Source organism: Vespa crabro, chromosome 24, assembly GCF_910589235.1.
Source record: "Vespa crabro chromosome 24, iyVesCrab1.2, whole genome shotgun sequence".
NCBI classification, from domain to species: domain Eukaryota; kingdom Metazoa; phylum Arthropoda; class Insecta; order Hymenoptera; family Vespidae; genus Vespa; species Vespa crabro.
The window spans coordinates 2,024,877-2,048,777 of record NC_060978.1 but is presented as its reverse complement, the minus strand read 5'-3'; the positions used below and the strand labels follow the sequence as shown (position 1 = coordinate 2,048,777).

The following is a 23,901-nucleotide window of genomic DNA, read 5'->3' as shown; positions in this document are numbered from 1 at the left end:
ATATATATATATATATATATGACCAGCCCTCCGCCAATCCCGTTCCCTTGCAAAGGCAAACGATAAAACCTTAACGGGATTATTCGAATTTCTTTTATTTTCTTTTTTTGAATCGTACTGCCGCTCTTTTACCGTAACGCGCTTTGCGTACTAACTTTCTTCATTTTTTTTCTCCTCCCTTTTTCTTTTTTTCTCTCTTCCTTTCTTTCTTTTTCTTGCCTCGTACGTTGCCTAGTTCGAAATAATTTTTATATATAAAATAAGGAAAGAGGAAAAACAATGCATGAGCGTTATCAAATTTGATTTGTTCGATTTTGTGCGAATTGAAAAATTGATGAATTCGAAAGAAAGAAAGAAAGAAAGAAAGAAAGAAAAGAAAAAGAAAAAGAAATAGAAAAAAATTCATAAATTAGATTAATCGATATAAGAATATGATTTTGTTCAAAAAAAATATTGTTACTAAGTTGTGTTCGACTTAATATCTCCAGCAGAGTTTGCTTGCTCGTGCAAAGTGCGATTAAAAGAAAGAAAGAGAGAGAGACAGAGAGAGAGAGAAAAAGAAAGAGAGGGAAAGGGAGAGAGAGAGAGAGAGAGAGAGAGAGAGAGAGAGAGAGAGAAAGAGAAAAAGAGCATTGCGGCGATCCATCCAGAGTCTCCCTTCTTTTGCACTATAGCAGCCGCATGGCTCGGATTAGTCAGGACCCCTCTCTCTCTCTCTCTCTCTCTCTCTCTCTCTCTCTCTCTCTCTCTCTCTCTCTCTCTCTCTCTCTCTCTCTCTCTCTTTCTCACTCTCTCTCTCTCCCTCCTTCTCTCTTTTCTCTCTTGCATCTCTCGCTCGAAATCCGGCCGTGTTGCGCGCGGATATATTTACCGTCTCGTTAAAATCATTCTCGACGCAAGCTGCCTCTCGGTTTGACCCGTTCGCAGCTACAGCGAAATCTACAGCAAGACTGAATTTGTAAATTTTCTATCGAAGTCTTTTATCTCTCTTTCTCTCTCTCTCTCTCTTTCTCTCTCTTTCTCTCTCTCTCTTGTCTTCCTTTTATTTACGAAATTATGTATATATATCTACTAATGAACGTACATAAATACATACATATGATATATGATTGTATGTGCGTATATGTATGTATATGTAAGTATAACTGTATGTGTGTGTATATATATATATATATTGTTAATGTAAAAGTGTAAATCTACATATGTGTTTTGTAATTTCTCTATAACTCTTGTTATTTTTCTTCGATACAGATCAAAATTTCTCACGAACAAATCAAATTTGATATTATCGAATAGCATCGTTCACGTATTAATGTATAATTTCAAAAAAAATAGATCGAAAGATCGCCAACAATAAGGCAAAATTTTGCATTCTTTGTAAAGATGAATGAATGAATGAATGAATGAAATAAGAAAAAAGAAAAAAAAGAAAAGAAGAAAAAGAAGAAAAAATCAATACACTTAAGTCTATTACACGACAGTTTATAATACGCAAGTTCTTTTTCAAATGTTCCCTATACATTTTCGAAAGATTTCGAGAGTTCGTGAAAATAAAGAAAAATAAAGGATGATTGATTGGAGGGATTGTATGGAGGAGGGAAGACAAAAGAAAAAAAAAAAAAAAAGAAAAAAAAAATAGGAAAGGATAAAAGAAAAATATACGAAAAAAAAAAAAACATAAGAAAGAAAGAAAAAAAAAAAATGAAAATAAAAATAAATAGAAAAAGAAAAGAAAGGAAATATTTACTCCGAACTCTTGCACATTCCGCGAGAATACAAAGTTAGATCGTAGGCGGAGATAAATGACTCCGAGGGAGCAAATATAACTTGGCGAGAATGAGCGAAACGTTCGTCGGCAATAGCCATGAGCGCCAAGCAGCAGCCCTCGCGATCCATACCCTAAACTATTCTCTCGTTGATGACTTTTCTCCCATGAGTTTTGATTTTGAAACCAACAACAATCCACGAAATACGATTTCGATTAATCGTTTGATCTTATCTTGATTAAATATAACCAAACAAAAAAATAAATAAATAAATAAATAAATAAATAAATAAATTAATTAATTAATTAATTAATTAAGAAAGAAAATAAAAAGCGCTGTTCGTTCAATATTCTACGAGATATTTTTATTTATTAACGAGAAACTAAAAGTATGAAACGATTCGTATGATGAAATAATTCTTTTGTTACGTTAGAAATTATTATTTTTTTTTCTTTTTTCTTTTTATTTTCGTTTCTTTCCCTTTTGTTTGATTTTTCATTTTTTTTCTTTTTTTCTTCTTCTTCTTCTCCTTCTTCTTCTTCTTCTTCTTCTCATAATAAGTATATAATAGATATCGAACGCGATACTTTCACGTGTTGCATCGAAACTTTTCTGGAAAGTAGATTAACCCTTTCACTGCTGAAACCGTAATAATACGTTCTGTGAAGTGCGTGTACGCCATATTGAAACCGTAAAGTTTTACAAGGATTCGATTTCTTTTTTTTATTTTCTCTTTCATTTTTTTTTTTTCTTTTTCTCCAAATCACCCACCTACCCCCTTCTTATCGAAAATATTATCTTGGAATACGTTCGAGGATCGCCGATATAAGATATTCATCTTTGGAAATTATAAGAATTAATGTTAGATTGATATTAATTGACAATCGAAAAATATTAAATATTTAACGCACGAATATATCGTCATAATTAATAGATCTTATTCATCGTGTAATCAATTAACGATGAAAGAATTAAAACGTGATATACGGTTAATTATTTACACATTAAAACAGCCAAAATACGTAATTGATATTAATTAATCGTCGTCTCTTTTTTTTTTTCTTTTAATTTCTTTTTTTTTTTTGTTCTTCTTCTTTTTTTTCAACATTATTTTCTTTCTTCCTTCTTAACGTTCCGAAAACTTGAAAGATCATCGACGTGCACACGTATAGAAAATTAAGAGAAAAATTAGCCTTTGAATCGATAACTTTTTTCGAATGAAAAAAGTTCGTACGTGTTCGTCCGAATATTTTGACAATTTTCTTCTCCTAATAAGAAAAAAAAAAAGATAATTGGGTATAATAGATACGAAAAAAAAAACAAAAAAAAAAACCGTCGGAATTTCACGCGTTCATTTCATGGCGGCCAATTCGAAAGTAATTCATGTACGTATACTTATTCGCATTTATAAAACTATGGAACATTAGAGATCTTTATTGGGCCACTGGCTCTCTCATGTTTCTTTTTCTTTTTTTTTCCCTTCTTCATCTTCATTATCTTTTGTTTTTTTTTTTTTTGTTTTGTTTCATTTTATATCGTTCACTCTAGATAGATGTGTATTCTCGTAGGAATAATCGAAGGAAATCGTACGTACGACTTTCGCGTTAATGCGAAGAAAGTGTGTATGTAATTTATTTTTTTTCTTTTTTTTTTTTTTCCTTTAGGATACGCATAATCGACGAAAGTATGAAGGATGAGCAAATCTTTCTCCAGCATATAGATGTTTCTTTTTTCTTTCTTTATTTATTTATTTATTTTTTTTTTTTTGTTGCTTTCTTTTCCTTTAAAGTTCTTACCTTTTATGCATATACACACAATCATCGAGAATTTAAGATATCAAAAAAAAAAAAAAAAAGAAAGAAAATAATAACAACAATAATAATAACAATAATAATAATAATGGAAGGATCCTATTAACTTCGACCGTATCAAGTTCGAATCGTTCTAATCTCTACGTTTGCTTTCTTTGTCTCAATATTACATGCGTGTAGGCGTGTCTCGTACAGACACATACACACAAATACACACTCACATATATACATAGATATATACATACATATATACATACATGTATTTCCGGATGGGTGTTTCACCCACGAAGAAGAAATTATCGGAATTCGTGCGAAAGTTCATTTCCTTTCGTCCTCACCAAAGCCAAGTCTTTCTCTCTTTCTCTCTTTCTCTATTTTTCTCTCTCTTTCTCTCTCTCTCTCTCTTTCTCTCTTTACTTCTCTCCCTCTCTCTTTCTCTCTCAGCAGGTCTATAAGAACGTAAATAATGAATTTAATCTCTAAATGGAATGAATGGTCTTACAAAATGATTAATACTAATGTAATCATTAATACCAATGTAATTATAAATGTATTAACAAATGAATTGTTATAATGTATATTAATTTAATAAGTAAACAGTATAATGATTAACGTTATTTGTTTTTTTTTTTTTTTTTATTATTATTATTTCTGGTAATAATATTTTCTTAATATACCTTAGTACATATATATATATATTTTTTTTTAATACATATATATAAATATATACTTTTTTTCTTTTCCCCTAAAAATAGGAGAAAAGAATCATGAGCTAAAAATACGTACCGTTTCTCGAACAGAAAAAAAAAAAAAAAAAAGAAAAAAACGAACTCATTTACGAAATAAATAATTTTATAACGCGAATAATTTGACTTCCGTCGAATTATGCAACGTTCGTCTTCACGTATATGTGTAATATCTACGTGTAAGTGTGTCCTATTTTCCGAAACTTTATGAAGGAAACTGTTTGGTACGAAATAAACGACGAAAAGAAAAAGAAAAAAAAAAAACAGAAAAAAAAAGAAAAAGAAAAATATCATGAGATTTAACAATTTCGCATAATGAAATACTTTTGCTACGGACACAATGTTTTATGTATTTTAAAAATATGATAACCAGATACGGACGTCCTGAATTGTATATTATTCTGTTAAAGAAAAGAAAAAAAAAAAAAGAGAGAGAAGAACGAGTACACAAAAGCAGAAGAATAATTTGCAAAATAAAAAGAAATACGCTCTTTTTTTTAATATATATATATATATTTCTTTTTTTCTTTTCTATTGTAAATAATATATATGGTAAATATCATTCTTGTATAGAAAGCCATGTAACTTCTAAATCACATACTTGTATATATATATACATATATATATATATATATATATATATATACACAATATATGTGTGCGTCTATATTATTTAAATTTTATTTCACTTTATTATCATAAACTTATCGTTTTAAAAAAGTTTTATTTAAAAAAAGTATAATATAACTATACTAGAGTAACATTTCAATGTAAAAAAAAAAAAAAAAAATTAGTAATATAGTATATATAATACATAATATGTGCAATAGAATAAGTGATATATTAATGATGGAAAAAAAAGAAATTGTAGTTATAAAAAAAAAAAAAAAAAAATCTGTACATGGGCATAATAAATTTTTAAACAATATTCCACGAATTTTCCTATCCTTTTCACAAAGATGACTAAAACAAAGATATATTGTATATATTATTTCTATTTAAGGAACACTTATATATTTATATATATATATATATATATATATATATATATATATATATATATATATCTACAGGAAAATGTCGCAGCAAAGTTGTAAAGAGATGAGAAAAGCGTGTGGGAGTATTAAATACATACATAGATATGTTAGAGAACGAACAAATCGATATTTCCATGTATCTCCTCGATGGACATTCAAATCGGTTCAAGAGTTCCCCTTTCGTTAATCGTTCAAGTGGAAGTTTTACGTTTCCTTCTAATCAACTTTTATTTGAAGAATAACTAACAATTTAACTAAATACCAATTGTAAGTTAAATATCATTAATATGATATCATTATTTCGTTATAATAAATTTTATATTTTATTTTAATTATTAATTATTAATAAATAAATAAACAAATAAAATGTTATAAATAAATTACCATAATGTTGCCGTAAAGATTAAATTTTTATTTATATGTACGTAAGTTTTCATCTAAATTATATCTAACTAAATTTCATACTTTTAATTACAAAAATAAATCTAATAAAGGAAATGTTTTATATAAGCTAATTTAATATAACTATATTATTATCAATGATATATTAGAATTTCTTCATTTATGATCAAACCATAATTAAATTCTCTGAGGTTGAATTTTTTCTATTAAATATAATACTATCTAATTAAAAATGTAAATCAATAAAGGAAATATTATATATAAGATAGTTCAAAATTAGTACATTATTACCAAAGAGAGATTTCATTTCATTTATTATTACCTATAATAAAAGTTATCTATGTCTGAGTTTTGTCTATTATATTTCATACTCTTAATTAAAGAATAAATTAACAAACAAAAATGTTATACATAAGATAGATCAAAGTTTCTATATTATTGCCAAAGATATTAGATTTCATACATTGATATTTCTATAGTCTCTCTGTGTCTTAATCTTGGTCAATTAAATTTCATACTTCTAATTAAAAACAAAATCAATAAACAAAATGTTCTAAGTAAAAAAGTTCAAAGTTACATTATTACATTATTATCAAAGAAATATTAGATATCATGCGTCTTAGTTTTATCTATTAAATTTCATACTCTTAATTAAAAAAAAAAAATAAATAAATTGAAACATTAAAATGCTTTACACAAGATGATTTCAAAGATTATTATTAAATTATATATTAGATTATATTAAGATAGATATCTGATATAATTTAACGATCTTAAAAGATACTCTTAAGGAAAAAGAAAAGAACAAAAAAGAAATATATATATATATATATACACATAAATAAGACATAAATTATTTTAATATCATATCACCTAATAGGTTATGTTATTATCATATAAAATAGAACTTCCGGAGTTAGTTTTTTCTTCAAGTTTCTCAATGTTTTTTCCATTTTGGATAGATGGATATATACGATATAAAGATAAAACCATTTAAGTATGTTTTACATAATATCTATCTATATCAAGCTAGTTCAAGTACTTGAAAACGACTGTGAGCTTTCAAAGGCTCCGTAAAAACCACTCGTCTGTATTCTTCCCTTGAACGTCGGAGAAACAGAAAGATAGATAGATAGAAAGAGAAAGAAAAAGAGAAAGTGAGAGGGAGAGGGAGAGAGAGAGAGAGAGAGAGAGAGAGAAAGGGAGAGGAAGAGGGAGAGAGAAAGAGATAACTTAGTTTTGGTTTCAGGGGGTGACACGTGTTTACACAGACCGTAGCATACGGACTATGTTTTTACGAGCGATGAGAAATATACGACTAAAATTCGTGCATGTAAAATAATAAAATTTGTCTTTGAAATTATTAGAGATAACTTAGATATCTAGTTTAAATATTTAATTCGATGTTCTAATTAAATTCAACTTTCTCGTCGAAAAAAAAAAAAAAAGAAAAAAAGAAAAATAAATTTTTATTAACTACAATCAATCTCTTCGAAATACTCCTCGAATATATTTCATTCGTATTTAAATTGAACATCGAGATATAACCAAACATATTAGAGAATTAATTTCTAAATATAATATTCGATGTTACGATTAGATTCAATTTAATCGTCGAAGATATTTGCGAAAAATTATTCGTGACAAATAAAAATTTTTTTTTTTTTTTTATTATAAACTAATAATTGTCTGAATTTCTTTTTCAACGTTGCCTTTTTTTTTTTGTCTTGTTCAAAATGTAAAAAAAAAAAAAAAAGAAAAGAAAAAGAAAAAGGAAAAGAAAAAGCGTGTTTAAAGAACGATTGACCTAAATCGAGCGTGGTATATGATGTATCGTGGTCCAGTCTACTTACGAAATTGTATATGTGTTTGTACACGTACATATATATATATATATATATATATATATATATATATGCGTGTGTGTGTAAGTGTTATATTAAACGACGTAACTGATACGAAACAATTTCGTTCGGACAACAAAACAACTCGATTATATACGATTCGCAATAAAACAATGGAAAAGCGTGTCAAAATGTTATTGTCAAAGCGTTAAAGGTCATATCTTACATCTTTTTATTCGATAAGAACGAATTTATCTCGTGATAGAAAAGAAAAATTAGAAAAGCACGGAATTAAAAACTTCTTCTTTTTATTTAACGAATAATCGTCATTCGCAAATCTGTTTAAATCGAACTCGAATGGAATATTCTTAGGAAAGATATATACGTTCGATTATATCTTTGACAAAATTTTTAAATATGTCAGGAAAAAAAGAAAAAAAAAAAAAAGATAAATAAATAATTAAAAAAGAAAGGTGGGGGAAAAAAAGAAAAAATATATAGAGACGTTTCACAACGAGCTTTTCAATTAAAGTAAGAAAGGGTTGAGCCTTACGCCATGTTTTCTCAAAAACGAATAAACTTTAAACAAAATGGCTCAACTTCGAAATCAAATTTTTTCACAAAATTAATCTCCTTTCTTTCTTTATTATTCAACGACGATACTAAGAAAAGAGAAAAAAAAAATCTTTGTAAATCCGTTCTCGATTTATCGAAACAAAGAAATACGAATAATAATAATAACAATAATAACAATAATAATAATAATAACAATAATAATAACAACAACAACAACAACAACGATAATAAATAAAAAAAAATTATGTTTTCATTTATCATTTGGACGAATGGGAGATTCGAAAATTCGACAGTTAAAGGAAACCGTTCGTTCGATCGATAATATCCCAATGGTTACCTAGAAGGGCGAGGGACGATAATGTCTTCCTTGAAAATGAGGGGAAACTAGACAACTATTCATCCATCCATTCATTCGTATATACGTTCGTTCGTTCGTTTGTTCGTTCGTCCATCCATTCGTCCATCCATCCATCCATCCATCCATCCATCCATCCATCCATCCATTCGCACGACGAGCCCGTACGACCGAAATCGATAAGCTACTGTCTACTACACGAGCGACAACGAAAAAAGGAATATTGGTTATGTAGATTTAAAACTTACTGTGCAAAAATTCGTTCATTCTCCTAATCCATGTACGATTTTTCCTTCGATTGATTTCACCACTTCGACACGAAGATGTAAACGAGCGAATGGTGGGGAAATGCTCGTCGTTATTCGTCCACAGGACTCTTCTTTCTTCCTTCTTACTGATAGAAGAACAAGAAAAAAAGAAAAAAAAAAAAACAAAACAAAAGAAACGAAAGAAATAGTTTTGGTTTGGTCCTTGTCCCCTTCGTTCGATGTTTATACAAAGGATTTGTGTATTTTCTTTTTTCTTTTTTTGTTTTACGAATAAGAAAACTAACACGAACGAGATACACGTAATTGCGATATATATATATATATATATATATATATATATATATATATATATATGTATATATATAATTTTTTCTTTTCTTTTTTTTTTTTTTATTATAATATGAGATTTATATGGAAGCACTACCGGATTCTATTGTCGTGTCGTGCTTCTTCGTTCTCTCAAGATTTCTTAATGTTCGTTGTACAAACTGCAGCAACGCCGCAGCGACGACTGCCGGCGATCACCAACCAGCCCTATACACTAACACCCCCTTCTCCCACCATAGATTGCTTGCAACCAATGTTGAAACGAAATTTCCCATTGAATTTGAATTACGCGCTGTTTTTATACTACGATGCTTAAAAGGCGCGCAAACAGCGCCACTTTTCAAAATCCATACGAATTTAATTTCTATTTACTTTTTATTTATTACTTTTTTTATTTATTTCTTTCTTTTTATTTTTTATTTTCTTTTTTTTTTTTTCCTAATACGTTCAATCGCACGATCGTTTATTGAATTTTTCAACATTATTTCTTTAACATTTGAAAAGTAATAATTTTCTAACATATTATTTAAATCAATTCTAATGAAGTGTTATATATATATATACATATATATATATATATATATTTACATAAACATATACATAATTTTAATTATTAAATTACAATTGAAATTATCAAACGCTTTTTTCTTTTTTTTTTTTTTTTTTTTTTTTTTTTTTAGATGAGGAACATAAATCTGTTTTCAATGTATCAATAAATATTTGCGATTAATTCAATATTGTTTAAAATCTTTCATAGACGCTGTCAATTTCATCAGTGCTTTTTGCATTTCTCTTCTTTGATTATCATTTTTAAAGCTGTTCCACATTTTTTCCAACTTCTTCTGCTGATACGTCTAATGGATATACAACAATAATATTTGAATTTGTTTTAAACACATTTCACATTGTATCGTATAATAAATATAAAACTTACTCTTACAAAAATAAAACAATGTTTTATAGTTGCACTGACATAAATAATATTTATTGTTACTGCTCGACCATCGACATCGCTTATCAATGGTATCGAATTTAATATAAATTTATGCGGTCCATGTCTACTTTTAATAAGTGCTATTCTTGTTTGTGCGTTACAATATTTTGCTGTAAAAACAAGTGAATGATCTTACATATAAATAATTATATATAACATTGATTATTACATGAATTACCTTGAAATCCAGCTTTTATTGCGGCCGATCCAAAATCTCCATATAAATGTTGTACTTTTTCCTGAATAGCATTCTGTAATGCCGTTGACTTCAACGTTAATGCTTTGTCATTTTCAATTTTAGGTACTATTTCAACTGCGATATATCTATAATGTACAAAAATATTGATATTATATAATAATAAATCATACGTTGTTTCATGAATAAAATATTATATGTGAACGTTTATTTATATTAAATACTTAACCTATATAAATGTACTTAACCTATAAATTACATTTATTTACCTGTTTTTAAAACGAACCATTATAAATGTCATATATTTTATATCTTTAAAATATAATGGATAAATCACGCATATAATACCATTTATTAAATATAATAATCAATTATATTTATATTTTTACAATTAGTTATAAATATGAGAAACTTGAATTCATTATCTTGGTCTATCAAGTTGTTTAATGGTTAGGTCAATAATAGACGCACATGCTTACTGCACACGTGGCTTTCTTGAAAAATGTACGGTAGTGAAAGCCATTATAATTAATAACATTGTATCTGTATAATTATTTTTACGTTTATAATACGTTTATGTAAAAATTTTCTTATAAATAACATTTTATCTTCATATGTTATTAATAAATTATTAAGTACAGAAAATAACGAAGGGAATAATCCATAACAACGTTGCATAAAAAGATGATGTTATTGAGAGTCAAGGTAACATGTAGAGAATGTCAATTTTTTATACAGTGATGCATAACAGTTTACTACGTAAACGTCACTCATATCTTATCTTGAAAGTAAGTAAATGACATATAATATATCTTAAGACAAACCTAAGTCACAGTAAATCTTACTTTGATAAGATGTGTATAAAAATGTAAATGATGTTGCATTTAATAATTCAAATATATAATATTTGTAATACTGTATGATCTTTAATGGTATTAATTATTTATTGAAGTTTTGTTGAGTTAAAACAAAAAAATATTTCATCTATGTCCATTAATATTTTTATAATGATTCATTATATTATGATTTGCTAAGGTCAACATTATCTCAGGGTCATATGACATTAAAATCTAAATACATGATTAGAGCATGCTTCTTTCAACTGATAACCATATAAGTTATTGCTTAAAATTCATAATGATTCTTCTCTGTACAGAATATTCAGTTGGCTTTTATTAATGAACAATACAATATTCTTAAGTACAGAAATTTGAGGAAGTAAAATCATGAACTATTTTGTGGGCGTTGATGTAGGAACCGGAAGTGCAAGAGCTGCATTAGTTTCTTTAAATGGAAAAATTATAAAAGTTGCAGTATGCCCTCTTGAGATTTTTAATCCTGTGAAAGATTTTTATGAACAATCTTCTGATAATATTTGGAGTGCTGTCTGTAAAGTAGTAAAGGTAAGTAATTGCTATTAATAATTTTAAATTAGTATATTTTTAAATAGTACTCTATGTTTGTTTTTATTTTATTTTTTGTTTTTTTTTTTAGACAGTTACAGAAGGCACTTCAATCAATAATATTAAAGGTATTGGATTTGATGCTACTTGTTCTTTAGTAGCCATAGACAAAAATGGATTACCAGTCAGTGTTAGTCCATCAGGTAAAAAAATAATTAGACAATTAGACAAATGAACATTTATAAATGACATTTTTTACTCATAAATAATATTTCTAGGAAAAGATAAACAAAATGTTATACTTTGGATGGATCATAGAGCTCAAAAAGAAGCAGATTTTATTAATTGTCTTAGGCATGATATACTTTGTTACGTAGGTGGGAAAGTTTCTTTAGAAATGCAAACTCCTAAAATGCTTTGGCTTAAAAACAATTTACCAGTGTCTTGGAATCGCGCGGCATTACTTTTTGATCTTCCAGATTTTCTTACTTGGAAAGCAACTGGTTCTGAATCGAGGTAATAATATTTTGTTTTTCTTTTTTTGTTAATTAAAATATAAAAATTTTTACGTGTGCGTGCATATTTGTTTTTTTTTTTTTTCTTTATATTTATAGATCTTTGTGTTCTTTGGTTTGTAAGTGGAATTATTATGCTGAACCAGGTGTAAATGGTTGGAAGGAAGACTTTTTTAATCAAATTGGTTTACAAGATCTTAAAGAAAATAATTGGAGTAAATTAGGTATCATTAATCTCTCTGATATCTCATATAATATTATACTAAATTCTTATGTTATCCTATAAAATAAATGAAAGTATTATTTTTCTAAAGGTAATAAGGTAAAAGCACCTGGAGAACCGGTTGGTCAAGGATTATCTGCAAAAGCAGCATTAGAATTAGGACTTTTAAAGGGAACAGCAGTAGGTACTTCCCTTATTGACGCACATGCTGGTGGACTTGGTATGATAGGTTGTACAGTTCCTGGCATATCTAATAAATTATCTAGCCGATTGGGTATGTAAAATATTAAATAAAATAAAAAATTCAACATGTATTTATATATTTTGAAGATGGACAAAATTTTATTACAAAATTGCAGCACTTATATGCGGTACATCAACATGTCACATGGCTGTAAATGAAGATAAAATATTTATTAATGGTATTTGGGGACCTTATTATAGTGCTATGATTCCTGGCTTATGGCTTCACGAAGGTGGTCAAAGTGCAACTGGAAAATTACTTGACCATGTGATTGACACACATCCTGCTACTCCTAAGATCCTGAAATCTTTAGAAAATAATATGTAATTTTCAAAGCATTAATGATTAATATAACAGTACGTACTATATATGGATATAGTAATAACATTATTTATTTCAGGCACATTCAACAATATTTATCTGGATTATTGCAAACTATGGCAAATAAAAAGAATATAAAAAATGTATCCTATTTAACAAAATATGTTCATGTTTGGCCCGATTTCCATGGAAATCGTTCTCCTCTTGCTGATCCAACGCTCAAAGGAATGGTAGATAACTAATGAATAATTAAAATTTATATTATAATTTAATAATACGTATAATTTCTTTTAATTAAGGTTTCAGGTCTCTCCTTATCAGTGGATGAGGAAAACTTAGCAATATTATATCTAGCTACGATACAAGCATTGACGGTACAATGTAAAATTTTTATTTTACAAGCATATTTCATCTAATAATTGTATTTATATATATATATATATTTTTTTTTTCTCCTTTTTATTATTATTATTATTATTTCAGTATGGTACGAAATATATTTTGGAAACTTTGATAGCCGCTGGTTATGAAATCGAAAGTATATTAATTTGCGGTGGTCTTAGTCAGAATCCATTGTTTGTTCAAATTCAAGCCGATGTTTTGGCCTTACCTGTACTTTGTCCTATAGAAAAGGAATCAGTTTTAATAGGTGCAGCTATTCTCGGATCATATGCCGCAAGGGAATTTGTTTCTATGAACGCTGCTATAAAGTCAATGGGAGGTGAAGCACAAGTTATACAACCACAAACTGAATGTTACAAGTAAGTATTATTTATTACTTATTATTTATTTTGATCTTGAATGTGGTTTTTTTGTTTTTTTTTTTTTTTTTCAATTGCAAAACTTTTTTCTCATTGTAGATATCATTTACGAAAATACGAGGTTTTTAAAAGAATGGTTCAAGATCAGAGAGATTATGATAAATTTATGAATGAAGAAATAAATGCCTGATCTGAATATTATCTATTAATTAGCATTTAATAATGCATAACGTCATTGCTATTACAATGAAACTTATGTAAGTAATTATAATATATCGTGTAAAAACAAAAAAAAAAAAGAAAGATATTTTATATTACCTTTATATGTATTATGTGCAAATCTTTGTAGATCTTTTGTACTTATATGTAAAATAAAAAAAAATATATATGTGTATATATATATATATATATATATATATATATAGAATACAATATATAGTTATATTTATTTTTATCACAAATTACATTTTGTAATATAAAGAATGTGTGCTTATCATGTGCTTAACAATTTTTAATACATTTCTATGTACTTAACTTACTAATTTATATAGTAAAAAAAAAAAAAAACATAATCATAACAGTATTGCTACAAATTTCATCTTTGAAAAAAATATCAAAAGTCCCTTAATGAGAACATTTTATTTTAAAAATATCGAGTAGTAAGAATAGGCGTCTCTAATATCATTATACAAGTCTAAAAAACAATAGTAACGTACTTTGGTAGAATTCAGTGGAATCTTCATGCGTTACGTTTTCAGAAATCAAATGATTATTACTTGTTTAATATATAAATTGAGGAGGAATATTTTTGGTGAAAATTTAAATCTTTATTAAAATATAAAAAGTGGAAATAAATATAGAATATGAAAAATCAATAGGAATATATGGAAGCAATAATTTCTTTTCTTTTTTTTTTTTTTTTTTTTTTTTTCTATCACAACAATAGTTCTTCATATAAGTTATTCCATTCATAACTTAATCCAAGAACATATGATTTCTCATGGTTTTTTTTCATGATTAAGAAAAACTTATCCTGCTACCACGCATGTACAATTATATTTGTTATAATACTGGTAAAATGCTTTGGATATGATGCTATTTATGTTCACAAAAAAAGTATTATCTCAGATTCAATGTTTTTTTTTTTTTTTTCAATTACAAGAAAAATTACCAATAATAATTTTTATCATTTCCTTTATATCAAAATATTTCATATGTCGATTGAAATGATACTTTGATACATTTAAATTCAAAATCTTTTAAGATATTCCCTTTTTATCAATACACATGAACATTAATAAAGAAAAGAAAAAAAAAAAAAAAAAAAAGAAGAAGAAAAAAGAAAAAAGTATACATGAAATAAAACATGAATTAAAACAAAAAAAAAAAGAGCAATAATGTATTTCATATTATTGTATTAAAGTATCTGGAAATATTCCATTACCATCAATATCATCAGTCTTCTGATGGAATCTGTACAAATCATCAACTGCATCTATGATAATATGTTAAATCAAAATGATAAATATCATTGGAACATTACGTACATAAAAATACAATCTAAGACTTAATCAAAATAAAGATAATTTCTTTTTTTAATCTTGTATAATGATATATAGCTATAAGATGTCAACAATTGTTTTAAAAGATACAATTTAATATACAAAATTCCAAAAATTAATTGGAAGACATGTAGCATATGTGTTTACCATGAATGATAGTAAATTTATACTATCCATAAGATAACATTTTATATAAAATATATCATTAATTTGCGAATAACCATCTTCACAAAAGTGTTAAAGTGCTGATAGAAAATTTCAAAAACATTATTATTTTTTTTCTTTTTTTTTTTTTTTTAATCTATCTTTTACGATTCTAAAAATTTTTTTGCTAATATTGTAAAAAGTTTTTCTTTTCAAATATTAACTCTCATTATCCTATTTAGAAAATATTTTGTGCTATTTCATTATAATCTGTATTAAAATCTATACAGATCGTAATATTTAAAAAAAACATTATTACCATATATTCTAAAAATGTTAACTTTTGATTATTCATCCAAAAATATTTACCTTCTGTATAACAGTAATATCCAAATTATTAATAGTAAGGGAAATAACAATGATAATATAAAAGAATAAATTCAATAGAATTGATGAATGATTCAAATTCAAGAAAATCGAAAACATTCAGCTATATGATTTAACATGTATTGAAATGCCGTTGAAGGCGAAGAACCAAATCTTTGTCTCCATAGATACCTTGATATTATATGTTGACCCAATGTATGGGTAGTTTCTTGAATTTCTTCACATATTTCTACTCCCGTTTGCCAAATAGTTTCTTAAAAAAAAAAGAAGAAGAAAAAAAAAGGAAAGAAAAAAAAGAAGAAAAAAAAAAAGGAGAAAACAGAAAGAAAAAAAGAAAAAATAGACGTTGTGATAAATAAATTTGCAGTGAAATACATGGGGGGGGAAAAAAAAAAAAAAAGAAAAAAAAAAAGAAAAGAAAAAGAAAAAATTATAAGAAAAGAATTTACCTAAATTCTCAAGAAGTTTACCCTTTCCTGGGGGATCAAATTTTTGTAATTGTTCAACGCTAATAACTTTATATTGCTTTAATTCTAATAATGATTCATAGCTACAGCAACGAGCTTTATTATTAGCTATAATATAACTTCCAGGTACTGTGTGCCGTGTTATTTCTTTCAAGGCCTCATCGACCATACTACATTTACTAACATCCTTTTTTATATTATCCATTTTGATTGGCTGAAAATGTAATATTGATGTAAGAGGAAAAAAAAAAAGAAAAAAAGAAAAAAGAAAGAAATGTAAAAATACATTTAACATTAACTCTTTTACCTCTGGAATTGCTTCTATCATATGTAACCACATACGGGGTGGCAAAGTATTTGCTTCAGCTATACACACTATAGTATGAGAATTATTGTTACGTTTTTTATTAGTACTTGTATCTATATAATTTCTAGTCATACAACCCCCTGGGAATTCATCAACGATTACTATTGTACTCTTATCCCCAAGAATCCAATCTTCTGGATGGCTCATCACATACGTTTCTGAAACTTCATCGCATCTTTCATAGACTTTCTTAACTATATGAGTTTTAATATCTGAAAATATATTGTAACAATTCTTAATACATATTTTTTTTATTATAGATATTCGACATTAAAAATTGTAAACATTATTAATACTATTAACCAAGATAAGAGGCAGCATCCTCATATGAAATCTTTTGACACCATCCTAATATCAATTGAAGGCACAATTTTAAATCACATTTTATCCCTAAAAAGAAGGACTTCTCTCTGATAGATTGTTTTTTAGTACAATCAGGACAAGTCCAATTATATTTATCAACTATCCTGGCAGGATTCCAAACCAAACTTCTTCCTTTACAATCCAAATGAGGACAATTTGAAACGGTACGAATTAAGCTCATTTCTTTTAACCAACCACATAACTCTCCTTCATGACCTTGTTGTAACATTGGACGTACGACAACATCAAAATATCCTCCTTGATCCCCAAAATGGTCCGAACAGTCCCTGTTATATATAAATAAATTATTAATATTAAACAAAAATACATATATATATATATATATATATACACATATATACAAATATAAAGATAAACTTTTAAATATATTTTAAATTTCACAAGTATTAAAATAAAAAAATGTTTGATTTCAAATATCTTAATCCATTATTATCATTATTATCATCATTACTATTATTATTATTTGTATTATTATTATTATTATTAAACATATTATTTACCAACAAATAAATCAATTTTATAAACCTAATATTATAAATAAGTGTTATATATATTTATAATCTTTAAATACAAAATTTTTCTACACCATTCTACTACATATTTGTATGTTATAAGCTATTTGAAGTTAGGGAGAATACAAGGGGGTGAAAAAAATCAATACAGAAGTCATTCTTAATCAAGGCCCATGAATTTCATTCATAATGCTATTACTTTATGCTAATCGACTTTACTAATTTATCATATTATGTAAACGTGATCGTGAAGGAGAAAAAGGCAGAGAAAAAGAGAGAGAGAGAGAGAGAGAGAGAGAGAGAGAGAGAGAGAGAGAGAGAAAGTGAAAGAGAGAGAGAGACAGACAGAGAGAGGAAGAGAGAGAAAGAGAAAAATCATTAAAATACAAAGTGTATGTAAACAAATGCAGCTTGTCACGCACCGCATGCAACAAGTATCGTTCGAACAATCTAAAGATTTTAATCTCTATATAGTTACCTTGCTGTTTTCACTTTCGCATTTTTCATCTTTCACATTCGCTCTTATATTATGTACTCGTAACTATACAAAAATACACCGAATTTAATTTAACATAATATATAAACAAAGTGAAAAACGTAAGGAGATAGAGAAAAGGAGAGAAAAAAAAAGATAGAGAGAGAGAGAGAGAGAGAGAGAGAGAGAGAGATAGAGAGAGAGAGAGAGAGACAGAGAGACAGAGAAAAAAAAAGGAAAAACGAAAAAAAAAATAATCAAAACCACTACTGTCTAGTTGGGACAGAAGGGATTTCTACTAGCTCCAACTACAGCGTTATTCAACTAACATCCGATTTATGCGCCGTCTGGTGTTACTTTTAACAATTATACTCGATTGTTTTCATCGATTGATTACATAATCGATCGATAAAACTATATATACGAGAGAAATAATATATTTAAAGTGTTTAATGTGATTTCAATTAATCATAAAACACATCACAGTATTTTTCTTTATTATAAACGTTTTGTTTACGTTTTAAGGTACGAGGAAATAATTGCTTCTTGGTATATGTTTTATCGTTCGTCCATGTATCCAGCATTCTTTCTCGATGACAGAAAATTAATTATAATAGATATGTAATATATATATACTTCGATGATATAAGCAAGGTGACGATAATACGCATGCGTGTTCAAAATACTCAATTACTTCGACGTAACCAATCAGCGTTCTTTCGAATTCGTATGTGCTGAATAACTAGTAACGAAGCTTTGTCCTTCTATTAATTACAGATGATTATGGGAAAATCAACTTTCTATTTCGAATTTTTAGGTAATACTTTTACGATATCACTTTTCTAGTCTATTAACGATGCTCCAATAAATAATTTTCTATTAAAATATGTCAAATTGTATTTTTGTCAATGGTAAAGTAGATTTCAGATTTACCATTACTCGGTACGAAAGAAAATCTACTTATCCTCAGTCGATAATCAAAAATCTTAGACGCATTTCCTTTCGAAAGAATTGCGAATAATCATTTTATCCATTTTATTCTGATTCCAGTCAGCGTATAAATATGTTTGGGTTTTGGTGAAAAAGTTGTGAAAATTTCGTGGATTTTATACCTTGCGTGCGTGTACCTTTTTCGAAAGAAAAATACTATCATTATTTCTATCGACTGGAAGAGCTTAAGTAATAAAAAATTAAAAAAAAAAAAGCATCTCGATAACTTTAGTAATCATCATATATGTACAATAATTATGTCATTATATAAAACGCAAAATACATAGAATCCCTTTTTTTTTAAAAACAGTTCGCTGTACGCATTATTATAGATCACGTAACACGGACATTGGAAATGATTTGAAGTAATTAAAGATGCATTGAATGATCGAATACTTTGCATTTCTTTCTGTTTTTTTTTTTTTTACTTTTTATTAATTTTTTTCCGTTTTTTTTTTATTACGAACATGTTTTACAAAGCAAAATCGTGTGATGGTGGTAGTGGTGAATGTTGGGTGGAGGCTGAAGAGAACTACAAGAATTAGTGTCGCTGGGTACAATTTAATAAGGTTTTCGGAGGAGTGCAGATATAAGGACATCGGCACGTTGATATAAAAAGTACTCTTTAAGAGATAGCGTGAGGATTTTAGGCCGGCACATTCATTCAACCATTTTCTTTTTTTTTTTTTTGTCTTTTTTCTCTTCTTTCTTTTTTTTTTTTTTTGCATTTTTTCTTTTCTTTTGTTGTTTCACAACATACACACGAATATACTGCACTTTCATATGTATGCATTTTAAGAGTAACCCCTTTGAGAAGAAGCTTTGGGTTTTGTTTTTCTTTTCTTTTTTTCTTTTTTTTTTTTTTGCTAGTTTGCTTTAACATGCCCGATATTTTGTATTTCTCGATGTATACTTATAAAAAAAATACCACGATAAACGACGTGACAAATTCTGTACAATTTCTTTTCGCATCTCGACACGTTTTTTACGTCTTCTTTTTTTTTCCTCTTCTTTTTTTTGTTTTTTTTCTTTTCTTAATTTTACTTTTTATTTCATTTTATTTTATTTCTCTTTTCTTTGATTGGTACATATTCTTTCTTTTTTTTCCTTTTTTTTTCTTTTTTTTTTTATTTTTTTTTATTTTTTCCTTTGCTAAAAATACAAATTAATTACGTCATATATTTTTTTCCATTAATAACATTGCTACCTTCAGGTCCACGATTTTGTTGACGATTAGAAGAATTTGGCCGGTGTCGCGTATTTATCCCGCGTGAATGCATATATCTAACGGTGTCATGATTTCTAAAAACGCATGCACGTTGATCAGCATCGATAAACATTAAATCTCTTACTACACAACTTTTGTCGATCCTATGAAGAGAGGAGAATGTGCTTAGGTACGAATTTCATATAATCTTTTTTTTTTTTTTTTTTTTTTTTGTTTTGTTTTCTCTCTGTTGTATGTTACGAGCGAAGAAAATACTTTATTGTTTTTTTTTTTTCGTTTTTTTTTTCGTTTCCTTTTTTTTTTTTTTTTCTTTTTTGTTGTCGTTTTCCTCAACGATGTATGTATATACGATGAATATATCTCGACAAAATAATTCTGATAGTTACATCCGCGGAGAATATACTTGTATCATATTGTTCGACGACATAACTATTGCTGGAAGCTTACGCATGAAACGAAGTGATAAAAAAAAAAAAAATAAATAAATAAAAAAATAAAAAATAAAAAAAAAAAAAAAAATAAAGAACGAAAGAAAGAAAATAAAGAGAGAAAAAAAAAAGAAGAGATTATAAATTAAATTGAGAACGTATTATTACATTGAATTCTCATTATAACAAAACTTTCGTGATGCGAGTTTCGTTAACGAAAATTATTCTTAGAAATGTCACTGTGTCATTATTAATCTTTTTTCTCATTTTTTTTTTTTTTTTTTTTTCACACATCCAGCCACGATGTTTATTACGATAATTAAAGAAAATTTATCGTCTCTCACGATCAATTACCATACCATATATATATATATATATATATATATATGTATATATATATATAATATATAAATATATATTTATATATACATGCACATATACACATGCATATATATATACATATATACATATATATATATATATATCTTTTTCTTTCTTTTTTTAGTTTTGAGCAGAACGAAAATGCTGCTTTCATAAAATCATTGATATTACAGAATCCTATTTAATATTTACAATTGAGATCGACGTTAAAAGTAATGAGCAATTGTCTTGTTCCATAATGTTATTTTTTTTTTTTTTCTTTTTCTTTTTCTTTTCATTTTAACGTATTATTATAGTGCGTGCATAGGAAGGCGCAGTCCAGTGGCATTACAATAAAAGATTCAGTCGCACCACACCCTGCAAGAGCCGATGAAAGAAAATAAAATTAACATAAACGTGAACATGTTATATATATATACATACATATATATATATATATATATATATACACACGCTATAATATTTCTAGTAACAGTAGTAACTACTGGTAGACAAATAGACAGTTTGGCAGGCATGGTGAACATAAAAATCAAACATGTACACGCAACACATAACCAGACCTTTTTCTTCTCTCTATATATATCTCTCTCACTCTCTCTCTCTCTCTCTCTCTCTCTCTCTCTCTCTCTCCCTCTCTCTCTCTCTCTCTCTCTCTCTCTATCTTTCTTCCATGCGATTTCTTTCTCACTTACCCCTTCTTCATTACTTTTACTTAATTACTTATATTCTATCATCCACGAGAGGTGTCCTATAATGTTGTAATATAGGCTTTTTTTATTCTTTTTTTTTTTTTTTTCTTTTCTTTTTGTTTTCTTCTTCAGTTAATATACTATTAAACGTAAACTACACTAAGAGACTACCATATTTTTTTTTTTTTTCTTTCTTTCTTTCTCGCGTCGTCTATGCACAACGCAATAATTCTTCTTAATTAATAGTTAGGAATATCGGCAGTGAAATTCCAATGATAGACGCGGCAGGCAGGCGGTCAGTTCAGCGACGTGTGTGTTAGTTGTTGTGGTTGTTGTTGTTGTTGTTGTTGTTGTTGTTGTTGTGTTTTCTTTACTTGTCATTACTTTACTTTTCCTTCCTTTTACTTTTACTTTCTTACTTTTTCTCTTCTTTTCCTTCCTTTTCATTTCTTTTCTTTTTGTTCTTGCTCATTTTTTTCGTTTACCGTTCTTGTTTATTTTTTTTTTCCTTTTTTTTTTCTCCGTTGCACTTAAAAGGATTGACTTCGAGTGCGAATAACGGATTTCTAAGAACTGATATTCTCCTTGGGGTGCCCCACACACACACACGCGTTTATTTCTTAACATATTATATCTATACGGACACGACGCTTGCTTGTTTGCTTTTTGCTTGTTGTAAGTTGTTGTTGTTGTTGTTGTTGTTTTTGTCGTCGTCGTCGTTGTCATCGTTGTCGTCTGATCGAACGACAGAATAATGATGTGAGTGAAAATATGAGGGGAGGGAGGGGCACCCCTGAGGTCGAACAGAGCTATCCGGTCCCTTTATTATTATTGTTATTATTATTAATATTAATATTATTATTATTATTATTATTATTATTATTATTATTATTGTTGTTGTTGTTGCTGTAGTTGTTATTGTTTCCACCATGGCACCATCGTCGTCATCATATTCACCATAATCGCGCGATGTCATATCGTCGTCTTATTTAATAATCTATATATATATATATATATATATTTATATATATATATATATGCGTGTGTGTATATATATATATATTGCGCGGCCGCGTCAGAGAGTGAGCGCGTGCGCGCGGTCCTTTCGAAAAATAAAATTTCTTTACACAATTAATATATTATCGGCGGATAGGAACCGCATACGCATAATGCGGATCATTCACCGATGTCATCGCTCGTCTTTCGAGTCGATCGAAAAGAAGCAAAAATCGGTTGCGTTCTTGTCGTTCTCGTTCTAATTCTCGTTCTAGTTCTTGTCCTCCTCGTCCTCGTTCTTGTATTCGAAGCCGTCGAATTGTCCGAAACATAAACGTTACTAAGATTAGAAATCACAAATGAAATCACAGACTTTCGTTGGTGGTTCGACAGAGAGTGAAGAAGAGAGGGTTGTTTTGGAGGTTGGCTTGGGATTGGATTGGATTAGGAGGGTTGTGGATTGGGGGATTTGGTTCACAGCTTGAACTTGAGAAAGTAGTGAGAAGATAGTGGAATGAGGGCGAGGAGTAAGGATAGTGGACACAAGGGGTAGGTGAGCGAGTGAGTGGGGATGGGAATGAGGGGAATGAGAGGGAGTGGTTGAAGATGAGCCGCGCACTTTACGATATTAGAACGAAGACGTTATTCCTATTTGTCGTCATCGTAGTCGTAATCGTCGTCTTCGTCTTCGCAATAGGAGAGGCATCATCATCATCATCATCATCATCATCATCATCATCATCATCAGCATCATCATCATTATCATCAATGAACGAAGTTCGACGCAAGCGATTCAAGATCAGGGGGAATATTAATCGAAATTTCCCCTAAGAAGGTTTCATTCCCATCCATTCTCCTTGATCATGTGGGCGAGCTCGATTATGAACTTGCCCTCCTTGTACTTTTGACTTGACTCAAAGGCATGCTCCTGAGAAAATTACAATGAAAATATTATTATATGATTTTCTTACATTTATATATATATATATATATATATATATATATATATATATTTATGTACTATATGGTACTAATGTTTTTCCATCTGACGAGACAGAGAAAGAGAAAGATAGAGAAAGAGAGAGAGAGAGAGGGAGGGAG

The 23,901-nt window shown here is 28.0% G+C and overlaps 5 protein-coding genes across 11 annotated transcripts in view; 1 reads left to right on the top strand and 4 right to left on the bottom strand.

Annotated features, from left to right (window-relative positions):
- Window positions 1–9,098, bottom strand: part of LOC124432282 (serine/threonine-protein kinase pakE) — a 32,110-nt gene extending 23,012 nt beyond the window's left edge. Inside the window, exons 1-2 of one of the 2 annotated variants that reach the window (XM_046981077.1) lie at window positions 8,786–9,098; window positions 3,835–4,026 (exon numbers count right to left, since the gene is read on the bottom strand). The gene's annotated coding sequence lies outside the window, so the exon portion shown is untranslated. The remainder of the gene's footprint in view (window positions 1–3,834; window positions 4,027–8,785) is intronic. The other variant, XM_046981076.1, reaches the window with a different exon arrangement.
- Window positions 9,099–9,161: 63 nt separating this feature from the next.
- LOC124432286 (ribonuclease P/MRP protein subunit POP5) lies at window positions 9,162–10,762 on the bottom strand. Its single transcript, XM_046981085.1, has 4 exons — window positions 10,593–10,762; window positions 10,306–10,451; window positions 10,068–10,237; window positions 9,162–9,987 (listed from the first exon to the last, which is right to left on the bottom strand). Exons 1-4 carry the CDS (start codon window positions 10,622–10,624, stop codon window positions 9,865–9,867), a joined length of 471 nt encoding a protein of 156 aa, XP_046837041.1. The 5' UTR covers window positions 10,625–10,762; the 3' UTR covers window positions 9,162–9,864.
- Window positions 10,763–10,973: 211 nt separating this feature from the next.
- On the top strand, window positions 10,974–15,118 carry LOC124432283 (FGGY carbohydrate kinase domain-containing protein). Of its 3 annotated transcripts, XM_046981080.1 has the most exons (11): window positions 10,974–11,111; window positions 11,480–11,726; window positions 11,818–11,929; window positions 12,005–12,242; window positions 12,341–12,465; window positions 12,556–12,738; window positions 12,824–13,031; window positions 13,109–13,259; window positions 13,329–13,403; window positions 13,513–13,790; window positions 13,890–15,118. In XM_046981080.1, exons 2-11 carry the CDS (start codon window positions 11,550–11,552, stop codon window positions 13,978–13,980), a joined length of 1,638 nt encoding a protein of 545 aa, XP_046837036.1. In that variant the 5' UTR covers window positions 10,974–11,111; window positions 11,480–11,549; the 3' UTR covers window positions 13,981–15,118. The 3 variants fall into 3 exon arrangements, with proteins under 3 accessions (XP_046837036.1, XP_046837037.1, XP_046837035.1); XM_046981079.1 differs by lacking the exon at window positions 10,974–11,111 and having other exon boundaries at window positions 11,332–11,726; XM_046981081.1 differs by lacking the exons at window positions 10,974–11,111; window positions 13,890–15,118 and having other exon boundaries at window positions 11,325–11,726; window positions 13,329–13,410; window positions 13,513–13,709.
- On the bottom strand, window positions 14,682–19,335 carry LOC124432284. Its single transcript, XM_046981082.1, has 5 exons — window positions 18,092–19,335; window positions 17,021–17,367; window positions 16,658–16,929; window positions 16,333–16,564; window positions 14,682–16,136 (listed from the first exon to the last, which is right to left on the bottom strand). The coding sequence occupies exons 1-5, from the start codon at window positions 18,118–18,120 to the stop codon at window positions 15,964–15,966; spliced, it is 1,053 nt and encodes a 350-aa protein (XP_046837038.1). The 5' UTR covers window positions 18,121–19,335; the 3' UTR covers window positions 14,682–15,963.
- A 145-nt stretch (window positions 19,336–19,480) lies between these two features.
- The window catches only part of LOC124432288 (protein yippee-like 1), a 27,575-nt gene continuing 23,154 nt past the window's right edge, over window positions 19,481–23,901 (bottom strand). For all 4 annotated transcript variants that reach the window (XM_046981087.1, XM_046981090.1, XM_046981088.1 and 1 more), the window contains exon 5: window positions 19,481–23,728. In XM_046981087.1, coding sequence (XP_046837043.1) covers window positions 23,639–23,728 — 90 coding nt within the window. In that variant the 3' untranslated portion in view covers window positions 19,481–23,638. The remainder of the gene's footprint in view (window positions 23,729–23,901) is intronic.